Source organism: Marmota flaviventris, chromosome 15 (assembly GCF_047511675.1).
Source record: "Marmota flaviventris isolate mMarFla1 chromosome 15, mMarFla1.hap1, whole genome shotgun sequence".
Taxonomy (NCBI): domain Eukaryota; kingdom Metazoa; phylum Chordata; class Mammalia; order Rodentia; family Sciuridae; genus Marmota; species Marmota flaviventris.
In genome coordinates, this window is record NC_092512.1 from 37473610 (window position 1) to 37487205 (window position 13596).

The window sequence follows — 13596 nt, forward strand, 5'->3', positions numbered from 1 at the left end:
ACCATTTTCCTAGAGGATGACGAAATACTTTGTTTATTAATGCAGAATGTCTGCAATATGGAAAGAAAATATTCAAAAAATGAACATAAGCAGAATATGTTAGAAAATATAGGGAAATGCCAAAAACTAAACCGGCTTAAAGAAAAAAGACATGTACTCTCAACATTATTCTAATATTCAGATTATATCAACATGGGAATGAATTAAAGAGCTCAAGGATAATATGCTCAAGATATCCAGATTCAAAACTATCTTCTGCTACTTTTTGTATGACATGAGACACTATGATAGATCATCATAATAACAGCCCCCAATGAATCACACATCCCTATGTTCAAATCCCTTTGCAATGTTATATGATGATCCTCCATCAAAGGAGACCCGCCTCTTGAAAATGGATTTTTTCCAAGGTCATCTAAAACACTTGTCCGTCTGCTCTATGTGATTAGAAAATAGTTGTATTTTAACATCTTATTTAATCTACAGGTGATGTAAAACTATCATTTTTAAATTGATTCCTTTTTATTTGACTAATATAAAATATATAAGAATTTTAAAACACTATAAACCATTGGCCAGAGATTTTTTCATGAAGTCCTTTAATCTTTTGGTATTTTTCATGGAATTTAGTGTTTTTATAATACTTATTCTTGAATTGGACATTGTAGGGTTTCCTTTTATTGATAAAAGAAAATTTGATTAGGCAGATGATAAGTCTACTTAGGAATATATATCTGTATTTACTTCTAAAAATATTTATAATTCAACATTTGAATTTATTATTTTTCTGTGTACATATTTGTACTGGAATACATTACTTATTTAAAAAAAAAAAAAACAGAGCTGGGCTGGTCACAGCTTCCAAAAATCACTTTACTTAACTATATTTGTAATGATAAAAAAGATTTGTCTCTTTGCATCAAGAATTAACATCATTTCAACTAAAAAAAAGTGGCCAAAAACCTAGCATGTGAAACTATTTTTATGAAACCTTATGCTGAACATAAATAAATGTTCCCTTCAAAGAAATCATAAGTCTTTTAAAGCACCCATATTAAACTGCATATAAAAATAATTATCAATATATAAAATCTTCAAAAATTATATTAAGCAAGCATCAGACAACTAATTCCAAATAGCTTAAAAAATTCTTTTTATTTTACTGAATTACTTTGTAACAATGAATAAATCTATCTTAGATCTTATTTTCATTTTACTTTATGCACTACTAGTTCTATGAAATTATAACTCCAGGAAAAAAGAAACTTATTTGACATTCCCAAAGTGAAACACATAATAATAAACAAGAAAATTCATTTTTCATACCTTAAGATAGCAGTGAACATAGCAATAATGAAGCAGATTATCAGAAGGCTGAGTAAGGCTGCTGACCACATGCACCAAATGCTCAGCATACATTGGGACAGAATGTTCCAGATTGATTTTATCCACCAGTATCTGAATGGATGGCAAAGGACGAAGAGACTGGAAGTTTGCAGTATTCATGAAATTACTTGAGTTCTAGAAAATAAGAGTATTCACTTTATATTTTAGGAGTACAGCAGTCAACTAATATACAATTCCTTCTATACAAGCTTCAGACTTGCACATTTTGCAGTTATAGTAGGTCAATCTAGAAATGATGCCTTTATATAGAATTCTCTTGCTATAACTAAATATGAATATCTACTTTAAGTATGCCCCATATTTTAAAGAATGCATATTTTTTCTAAAGGTTCATAACATTTTAGCTAAAGCTTTTTTATTTTTTCAATCAACTTCACAGTATGTACTACATGCTTCAGAATGATGAAAACACTTTCTTAAATTAAGCTTAATCATTCTAAAAATTTGTCTAAATATTCAAGAACTAGCAATCTTTTGTTTTCTTTCCCTTTACTCACATTTAGATGACTACAGAAAATAAAGGACTATATCATACAGTGTAAAAGACATTCACAATAAGAAAGTATGCAGAAAGGAAAAAATAACTGATCCCAATCATACTAACAATATTTATATTAACAGCACATAAAGTCATAGGAATCTTGAGGAAGGCTTGGTGGTCTCAGTGTTACAGAACCATCTAGAGCATCTAAATAAATATGTGTAAGTTTCAAGATATACAGAGAATGTGCCCTAATTAGTAAGTAATCTCTTCCTATAGGTAAAACTAACTCCCTTAAAATATCTTCCACATGGTGCTCAATGAGGAATGCCATGACCTTCTACCCAAGAGAATCTGAAAATATATGACAATAATATTTTCCTTTTTTGTTTTGTCTGGCTTTCACTGTCATAGTAACATTTCCATTCAACAGGCTGCGGCTGAAGATGCTAAGCGCTACATGACAATACATGACACCAATCCAAAAACAAATAAGTCATTACTGAGAATATGCCTAAAATTGAATAAACTGAACATACAATCCAGATTGTTTATTAATTATTGATAATTTTAAAACCAACACTTATTTAGTAATTGTTTACTTTATTTAAGTATTTTTGATTACTGAAAAAAAAGAGTAAAGCATATAAATCTGGACCATGGAACTCAATAAATTCTTACACTTATAATTACCACCCATTTGAAGCACCTTGAAACGTTTCCAATGTCTGTTTCGTAGCAATACTGAATACACTCCTGAGGAAGCCAATATTCTCACTTTAAACACCACATTTAGTTCCTTCTTGAACTTAAGAAAATTGGAATCACAGTGTACATCTTTCACTCAACATAACATCTGTGGGAATTAACTATGCTACTCGTTCTTTGAACTGACACTTTAATCAACACGAAGTGACTATTTCGGATAATATTTCTTACTTCAAAAATTACCTTTATGGTATTAAAATAGGCTATTTTCTTTTGATTAGTACTGAAAAGGTACATATTTCTACCCCTTTTCTTCTTACCTATGCCCCCTTATACATTCCAATTCCAGATTTTTAATTTCATTTGTTTCATGGATTGTCTTATGAAAACTTTTACATTTTTCTCTTTTTCCTTCAAGTTACTGAAGTTACTTAAAAATCAATGTGTAATAACCTCCATTGTTTTTCTATATGTACTATTGGGGATTGAACCCAGATTAAGACAAGTACTCTACCACTGAGCTAATCCCCAGTCCTCCGATATCCTAAACACTTCTAACACTATTTCTGTAATTATTTATTTTGACACTCAATTCATTTTGTTCGATTCTTTTAGTATGCTTATTTTTTTAAAGGCAATTCATGTCATGGAATAAATTACAGAGGCTCTTTATAGTGTTATCTTCCTTCAAAATGAGGCAACTATTCTTTAGCAAACATGTAGAATAAAAGCAGATCAACATGGTCCTGTTCATGAATGGAATTAGGCTTTTTTAAGGCTAATCTGCTTCAATTAGTACTTACTAATAGACTCTTGTAAGGTATGAGAGAAGAGCAAGAGGCTCTCACTTAAATTCTACCCATTCATGCCCAGCACCAAGCAGATAGTGAAATTTCTCTTTTGTGCTTTCCACTTTATTTTCCTCTACATTTTCTAAAGTTTCTCTAAAGTTTTGCATTGCACTGAGAAGCTTAGAGTTAGCCAAAAATCTGAAGGGCGTTTTGTGCAGATTTGAGGTTGACACCTCAGTGAGGCCTCCTTATTAGCATTTTTCCCTTTGAAGATCAGACATGGCTGAGGAAAGAATCTATGAGCTTTATGTTAAGTGAAATAAGCAAAGCTTAAAAAGTAAAGGGTCCATGCTTTCTCTCTGACATGAAAGCTAGAGAGGAAAAAGGAAAAGAAAGGTGGTGGTGTGAAGCTAATGAAAATGAAAGGGAAACAAGAAGAGTAGAGGAAAGAGACCATGGGAAGAGAGGAGGAGAGGGAAAGGAAAAATAATGGAAAACAAAATTGATCAAGTTATTGGAAGATGACTTGGAATCCATAGTTGGCCATGGGTTTCTGAGAGCCACTTGCTTGGCAGGTGCAACCACTGTGAGCATGAGGCTGAGCACCCAGTGCCTGTGCCTATGCTCTGAGAAGCCCCTCACTCCTATGTCCACTGCCCTCAGAAGACCCTTCCACAGGTGCACAAGTCACACTAGCACCACTGGGGGTGCCTTCAAAGGTTTGCTCCACCCTCTTGCCTCCTGCTTCCACTCTGAAAAATGGGTATAGGCCACTAGCTCAGAACCCCTTGACATAGGGTCCCTACTCTGACATTGCAACAAGACTCCAGCAGGAGAGGCAGCTTTCCAGTGCAGAGTACTCTGTAAATGCAGGTCATAATTTTCAGCTCTCCTATCACTCTTCAACTTGATCACAGAATTCCAAGCTTCCATATGCTTAACCTCATTCAAATCAAAGATTCGTTTCTAATTGACAAAGTTTTTCCAAAATGAAACTTACCTATGCACATTTAAAATGATTCCACATTTTAAAATTAAGATAAATTATTGTGTGAAGAATTGTACTGCTTTCCAATACCCATCTTTTCTTTGTCCTTAATTTTTTCACCTACCTTTAAGTATAATTCATGTTTATCTATAAAATATATATAGATAGCAAATTATAGTGTTATATCACGTGCATGTAAGAATATGTAACAACAAACCCCATTATTATGTATGAGTATGATGCAACAATTTTAAAAATGTGGAAAAAAGTAAAGGAGAAAAAGACTTTCTCAGACAAACAAAAATTGAGAGAATTTATTGCCTGTACACCTGTCTTTTAAGAAGTATTAAAGGAAATATGTGGGAGAAGAAAAATGATACAGGTTAGAAACTCACTTTTCAGAATTCATATCTACTTTAAAAGCATCAGAGAAAAAAATAAATGAAGTTTACATTAAAAGCTTTTATTTGTCTTATTTTATTTATTTATTTATTTATTTGATTGTTTATTTATTTTTAGTATCAAGGATTGAACTCAGGGGCACTCAACCACTGAGTCATATTCCCAGCCCTATTTTGTATTTTATTTAGAGACAGGGTCTCACTAAGTTGCTGAGGCTGGCTTTCAACTCGCGATTATCATGCCTCAGCCTCCTGAGCTGCTGGGATTGCAGGCGTGCACCACCATACCCGGCTTATTTGTCTTATTCTTAATTCATTTAATAAATCATAAAGTTGTTCAAAATAATAGAAATGATGAATTCAGTTGTGTGTGTGTATAAATGTGTTTGTAGGCTTAAGTTTGCTTATCTATAAGTAAAATTAATGACGCAGTAATACAAGAGCCAGGACAGTGAAAACAGGGTTACTTGTTATTATGAGAAACCAGTGAGGTGGCATAGTGTTATATGGAAATAACAAAACAAAACAAAAAAAGTTTGGGATATACTTTGTGCTAGGTAAGTGCTCTACAGCTCAGCTAAAATTTCAGGCACTTAACAAATTTAAAAGAAGAGATAAAAATATCTGCTTTCAAAATTCAATATAATTAAACAATAACAAAAACATAACTGGAAAATCTCAAAATTCTTGGAGATTAAGTAACACATGGGTCAAAAAAAATCACAAGAAAAATTTTTGAAAAAAAACACCTTGAATTAAATGAAAATGAAAACAATTTATCAATATTTGTGGGATATAGTAAAAGCATTCCTTAGAAGGAAATCTGTAGCACTGAATGCATATATTAGAAAAGAAGAAAATATAAAATCAGTCACCTACATTTCCATTTTAGGAAACTAGAACCAAAAGAAGAAATTAAATCCAAAGCAAGCATAAAAAATAAAAGAACGAACAGAAACCAATGAAATTGAAAAGAGAAAATTAATGAAATCAAAAGCTGGTTGCTTTTTTTAAAAGATCAATGAAAATTGACAAGCTTTTAGCCAGACTAAGAAAAAAACAAAGAGGACATAATTTATTAATATCAGAGCCTTGTGCCTGTAATTCCAGCAACTCGAGAAGCAAAAACAGGACAATCACAGTTTGAGGAAGCCTCAGCAACTTAGCGAGACCCTGTCTCAAAATGAAAAAAGGATTGGGGATATAGCTGAGTAGTAAAGCACCACAGGTTCAAACCTTGTACCAAAATAAACAAATGAGTTCTTAATGCCAGAATTGAAAGCGATACATCATTAAAAAACCATGAACATTTAAAAGGTTAACAAAGGAATACTATACACATACTCTATGCCTACCAATTTAATATCTACATAAAATGTGCCAATTCCTTAAAAGACACAAACTGATTACCTTGGGTATAGTGATAACTTCTAGATATGACATTAAAAACATATTCTATAAAATGGAAAATTAGTAAACTGAACCTAACTAAAATTAAAATTTTCTGACCTGTGAAGATATTCAGGAGAATAAGATAAGCCACAGACTTGGGGTAAATATTTGCAAATGACATGTTTGTAAAGGACTCTTACCAAAATATACAAGAAACTCTTACATGTTAATATTAAGAAAACACACCCTATTAAATATGCAACAGATTTAAAGAGACACCTCACCAAAGAAGATAAACAAAAAAAAAAATATGAAAAAAATGCTCCATATCATATGTCATCAGGGAAATGCAAATTATAACAACATTATAATTCTACACCTATTACAATGACAAAATACCAGGAAATTTACAACACCAAATGTTGACAGGGATATAGAGAAATGGGAATGCTCATTCACTGCTAATGAAAATGCAAAATCATACCATCACATCAAGAGACAGTTCAGCAGTTTCTCTAAAAACTGAACATACTCCTACTATACAATCCAGAAACTGCCACTTTGAGTTAAAATTTTTTGAGTACACAAAAATTTGCCCAGACATGTTTAATAACAGCTGTATTAATAACTATCAAAACTTGGAAGCAATCAGGATATCTTTCAGTAAATAAATGGACAAATAAACTATGATAAATCTGAACAATGGAATATTACTTCCACCAAAAAGAAATGAGCTTTTAACACTTGCCTAGCATGTGTGAGGTACTGGATTTGATTCTCAGCACCACATATAAATAAATAAATAAAATAAAGATTCATTAAAAACTAAAAAAGGTTTTTAAAAATAGAAATGAGCTTTAAAATCATGAAAAGACATGGAAGATATCTAATTGCGCAGAGTGAAAGAAGAGAATCTGAAAGGCCACATATTTTAAGACTCTACTATAAGGCATTCTAACTATTTGGTATTCTAACTATACAGCATTCTGGAAAAAAAAAAAAAAAAAAACAAGGAAAAAGATCAGTGATTATCAGTGATGAGGGAGAGCAAAGGATGAACAGGAGTACAGATTTTTAGGTTAGTGAAACTACTCAATGTGATACCATTAGGGGAGACAAATGCATTATGTAGTTATCAAAACCCATAGAACATAAACAACAAAAGTAAACCCTAATGTCAACTTGGGACTTTGGGTGATAATGATGTTCCGAGAGAGGTTCAACAATTATAATAAATTTACCACTCCTGTGGAGAACTTTGATCATGAGGGAGGCCATCCAAATATATGGGCAGAAAGTATATGGAAAATGTCTGTACCTTCCACTAAATTTTGATGTGATCCTAAACTACTCTAAAAAATGAAGTCTAGGGCTGGGGATGTGGCTCAAATGGTAACGCGCTAGCCTGGCATGCGCAGGGCGCTGGGTTCAATCCTCAGCAACACATAAAATAGAAGATGTTGTGTCCACCAAAAACTGACAAATAAATATTTTTTTAAAAAATTCTCTCTCTCTCTCTCTCTCTCTCTCTCTCTCTCTCTCTTTAAAAAAAAAAAAAAAAACTGAAGTCTGCAGCTGGAGCTGGAGCTCAGTGGTGGCAGAACGCTTGCCTAGCATGAGTGAGGCACTGGGTTCGATCCTCAGCACCACATGAAAATAAAACAAATAAAGGCATTCTGTCCATCTACAACTACAAAAAAAATTTTTTTAAATAAAGTCTATTTTTCAAAAGTTGGAAGATAATAAAAATTGAAATAACAGGAAATAGTGACATTTTAATTTTCTCCATTGAAATTCTCTTCAAATGCAATACTCATTTAGCAGAATATATAGAGCAAATATACGAAATGAAACTACTGCCTCATAGTCACTTCTGCCATAAGTTACTCTTTCCTTTTTTTAACCAGGGATTAAACCAAGGGATGCTTAACCACAGAATCACATCCTCAGCCCCCCCACACACACCCTTTATTTGAGACATGATCTCACTAAGTTGCTTAGGGCCTTGCTAAGTTGCTAAGTTTCACTGGAATTTGCTATCCTCCTGCCTCAGCCTCCTGAGTCACTGGGATCACTGAAGTGCCTGCCCCATTGCAGCCAGGTATAAAATCACTTTCTGAGAATTATCAATCACAGTTACATTGCTTTTATTCCATCATAGATAAAGATATAAGCAGATATTATTTTATTTAATAATCACACATATACATACACAAGGGGAAAAAAGTAAACTCCTATTATACCTTTCCTCCTATAATGACAGGAAGCAAACAATCCAGCAAGTTGAACTCAGCCATGAAAATTGTACAGGTACATTTGAGAAGAGTTACACTTGTATGTCGAGTAGGAATATACTCCTCCAAAGAAGCCACTTCTTCAGGATTCAATATTGTTTCATTTTCATCCTTAATTTCTAAAATGAAAAATGGAACTTTAATGAAGAATATTTTTAAATAACTAATTTTCTTAAACAACTGAAAATTTGCACGTGTGAGGAACTGGGTTCGATCCTCAGCACCACATAAAAATAAATAAAGATATTGTGTCCAGCTACAATTAAAAAAAATTTTTAAAAAGAAAGAAAGAATTCATAGATAAAAGGGCAAAACAAGGCTTGATAAGCAAAAAGTCATATATAAAAATAGATAAAGTTTACATCAAAAGCTAGAGAACATCATTTGGCATCAGAGGACTGCAAATAAAGTCACAATGTGATAGAACTACACATCCATCCAGAGAGGCTAAAATGAAAAAGAGAGAATACTACGTGTTGCCAAGCCTGTAAAGCAAAAGTCAGCAAACTTTTTTTGTGAGGAGTCATACAGAACGTATTTTAGTTCTGAGCCATACGTTTGTCACATTTACTCAAATCTGTCATTACAGCACAAAAGCAGCTGTGGACAATACAAGAACCAGAGGAACATGGCTATGCTCCAATAAAATTTTATTTAAGGATACCCAAAATTCAGTTTAATATAATTTTCAAATAAATCAGAATTAAATTTATTTTTAACCATTTAAAGTATAAAAAAAAATTCTGCTCATACCTATATGAAAACTGGCAACAAGTCATAATTTGACAAGTGAAAGTGAAAGTCCCACATTGAGCTGGTAAGAGTGTAAAGTGGTTCAACCACTTAAGAACACAGTTTGGAAATCTCTACTAAAGGTGATATATGCAATCATTTGACCTAGTGATTTCACTTTTAGTAGCTCAACAGCAATGTATACATATATTTACCAAATAACATGCACTACAATGATTGTAGCTTCACTATAAAAATAGCCAGAACTAAAAACTAACCAAATACTCATCAACATTAATGTGAATAAATACGTTATAATACCCAATAGAAACTTACACAACAAATCTCATAAACATAATATGGGTTAGCCCAGAGACAAAAGAGCACATATTGTGTAATTCCATTTATGAATTCAAAATAAACATAACTAAATCTATGATGTAAGTAAATAAGAATAGTGGTTATTCTTTAAGACAGAATATTTAGTAACAAGAAGATTTTTTAACTGATGCTAAGCTTTTATTTCCTGACCAATTTTCTGACCAATTACTTAAATAGATGTGATTAGTATAAAAATTTCATAGTGCTCTATCCTTAAATTATATACACTTTCCAATAAGTATATATACTTCAGTAAAAAGCTAAGAAAAAAAAGGAATAAGCAGAAGTGCTAATAACTTAAATTTTAATATGTATGCACTCAAAAACATATGTATACAAATGTACAGGAAGCTCTCACTTTGCTTAGTTGCTGTGAAAGAATCTGTTATATTTGATTCTGTGAAAGAATCTATGATGACATATCACACTTATGGTTCAAATATCAATTGCCAATTTATATTAACTGAACAATTACATAAATTATGAACTTTTAGTTCTTCACAAATCATAGGTAAATAATAGATGAGCATCATGATCAAAAAACAATCACATCATTTCTCTCAATTGTGTCAGGCTTAGACAGTGGTTACAGTACATCTGCTACTGAACTCAGGCTAAGATAGCAAAGCAAGTAGTTGGTTGCCTCATGTGCCACTGATAAACCTACATGACATTTTACAAAAATGAATAATCCAAACAGAGAAAGATAAAAGTGCGGAGAAGGAAACAAAAATTGGTAACACTGGAAGTAAAATTCTAATTAAACATAAATGGAGAAATGGAAGAAAGAGATAACTTTGATGTATCAACACTGCACCTTTTCTAAAGACTCAAGAGAACTTAGTGAAAACAAACTTATGACAACAAGGTGATAAAAAGACTGAGGATGTCCCCAGAAAAAGTGACACAAGGAATATCACTCGTTCTCATTAAAGGAAGACATAAACTCTCACAGGTTTTAAAGAAACTAGAAGTATATAGGACAAAATGACAGAATCTTATCCAAACTTAGAAAGGAGTTATGACAATTTATCAAGGCTTATGAAATATATTTCATATTGTAAGTTATACCAGAAGACAAACACTAGTCACACAACTCATTAAATTTTTCCCACAAACTTTAAAGTTTATTTTTATAATTCTTTACTATTCCTTTTAGATTTTTCACTTTTCTGTACATTTATAACCAAAAATAAGAGTTTTAAATGTTCTGACAACAAGTTTTGATTAAAATTAATACTGTAATGGTGAGCCAACACTGATCACTACTCTATATCACTAGTTCTAAGATAAAAATAAAAGAGTTATTAGTAGACGCTGGGAAGTGTGGAGGAGAGGGTGGATAAAACAAAGTTAGACAGCAGGTACAAAAACACAGTTAGATACAAGGAATAAGTTCCGATGTTCCACACACAGAGCGATGGCTATAGTTCACAATAACCTATTATGTATTTAATGATGATCTAGAAGAAATGAGTTTGAAGTCTTTACACATAAAGAAATGATAAGGAGAGGGAAATACTAAAATAACCCTAATTATATAAGTGCATGCTGTATACATGTGTTAAAATATCATAAGCCAGGGGCTAGGGCTGTAGCTCAATGGTAAAGCCCTTGCCTAGCATGTGTAAGGCACTGGGTTCAATCCTCAGCACCACATAAAATAAATAAAATTAAGTTATTATGTCTATCTACAACTAAAAAAGATTTGGGGGAAATATATATACATACATACATGTATGTGTATATATATATATATATATATATATATATATATATATATATACATATACACACACATATATATATCATAAGCCAGATACAGAAAGACAAATACTGCCTGTTCTGATTTTTCACTTTGGTGCATAACCAATCGAATAGAAGAAAGACCACCATAAGAACAAATGGTGTTTGCTGGAGCAACTGGAAATTCAAGAGCAAATAAATAAATTATCTACCTAAAATATACTCCTTATGAAAAAAAAAAGAATTCAAAATAGATCAAATTTACATATAAAATGAAAAATGATCAATGTTTTCAAACTAATAATCCAATTAAAAATGGACAAAAGACATGAACAGATATTTTAGTAAGTAAAAAAGAAAAATTGTAATGGCAAATAAGCACATGAGGAGGTGTTCAACATCAATCAATGAAGAAATGCTACTTAAAACTACAATGAGATTGCAGACTGTTAATTAAAACTACATATCTATCAGAATGGCTAAAATAAAAAGAGTGACAATACCAAATAGTGAAAACATGTAAAGAAACTGAATCATTCATTCTTTATGGATGGAAAAGTAAAATGGTACAGCTGCTCCTAAAAAGAATGTGGTAATTTATTTCAAAAAATTAAATATACAACTACCATATGACCTATAAATTACATAGGTAGGCATTTATCCCAAAGAAATGAAATCTGATGTTCTCACAAAAACAAGTGCATAATTACTCGAGCAGCTGTATTTATAATAGCCCAAGAACAGACTCATTCCAAATATCCTTCAATGATTTTACAAACTTTAGTAAATACATACAATGTAACACTACTCAGGAATACAAAGAAACCACTACTGATACATGCAACAGTTTAGATAAATCTCCAGAGAATTTTGCTTAGCAAAATAAATCAATCCCAGAGATTTATATACTAACTGATTCCACTTATATAATACTTATGAAACAATAAAATTTCAGAAATTGAACACATTAATAGTTTTAGGGGTTAGGGATAACAGAATAGAGAGGGCCAAGATAGAGATATGAGACCTTTATAGTGTTGGAATTGTTCTTTCTGAATGTGGTCAGGGACAAACCTACATGGCTGATAATATTGTACACAATACACACACACTCTTTCACATACATACACACACACACACACACACACACACACACACGAGTACAAGTAAAACTAGGAAGATCTTTTTTTTTTTAATTAATGATTGGTGGTGCACTTGCCTAGCATATGTGAGGCCCTGGGTTCAATCCTCAGCACCACATAAAAATAAATAAAATAAAGGTATTGTGTCTACTTTTATTTTAGCCATTTAGCCACTCTTTTTATTTTACCCATTCTGATAGATATAATAAAGTTTTTATTAACAACCTGCAATCTCATTGTAGTTTTAAGTAGCATTTCTTCATTGATTGATGATGCTGAACACCTCCTCATGTCCTTATTTGCCATTACAATTTTTTCTTCACTCACTAAAATATTTTTTCATGTCTTTTCCAATTTTAATTGGATTATTTCTTCTAATAGATTAACTTTGGTAATTACTATTAAAGTAATAAGTTAATATCTTCCTTACTCAAGACCTTCCAATGATTTTCATCACATTTAGAATAAAATTCAAGGGCACCTTTTAATACTCAGCTGGTAGACTGAACAGACATTTGTAGAATAAAATCCAAATTCCTTTGACCCCAAGACCTAACAGAGTGATGTCTACCTCTCTGACTTACCAGTATTTATTATGCTCCATCTATGCAGTCTGCTTTTCTCCTTTTATAAGAAGCTAAGATGTCCCTATCTTAAAGTTTACTTAAACTCTCTTTTCTCAGGAAACTGCAAGACTAACTCCCTTACACAGTCATGGGTCAGCTCATATATAAACACTTCAGAAATGACTTTCTTGTTTTAGATAAACAGCTTTCCTCTCCTCCTATCTTTAGCTCTCTTTCCTACTTCTTTTATTTTATTCTCAAAACTCTTACCAATGTCCAAAAAATAATAGGTTTACTTGTCTACTCTGTCCAATCCATAAGGATATAAGGGCAGAAATTTCATATATCTTATCTGCCTCACTACCCTAGTACACAGAATAAAGTCTGGCATAATATAGGTATTCAGGTAAGGTACAATCCACAAAGCATGAACATGTCAAACACCCTGCACTAGGCACTATGCTAAGTGCTTTTACACGCACTATCACATTTAGTGCTCACAAAAATATTTGGACCTACATCCAATTATTTTTCATTATTTAGTATAACAGTAAGGTGGCTGTGTAA

General features: G+C 32.1%; 1 protein-coding gene across 10 annotated transcripts in view; it reads right to left on the bottom strand.

Annotated features, from left to right (window-relative positions):
- Vps13b (vacuolar protein sorting 13 homolog B) overlaps positions 1-13596 on the bottom strand; it is a 757361-nt gene that overhangs the window by 645391 nt on the left and 98374 nt on the right. For all 10 annotated transcript variants that reach the window (XM_071602212.1, XM_071602213.1, XM_071602214.1 and 7 more), the window contains 2 exons: positions 8412-8581; positions 1327-1521 (listed from right to left, as the gene is read on the bottom strand). In XM_071602212.1, the coding sequence (XP_071458313.1) occupies positions 1327-1521; positions 8412-8581 (365 nt within the window). The remainder of the gene's footprint in view (positions 1-1326; positions 1522-8411; positions 8582-13596) is intronic.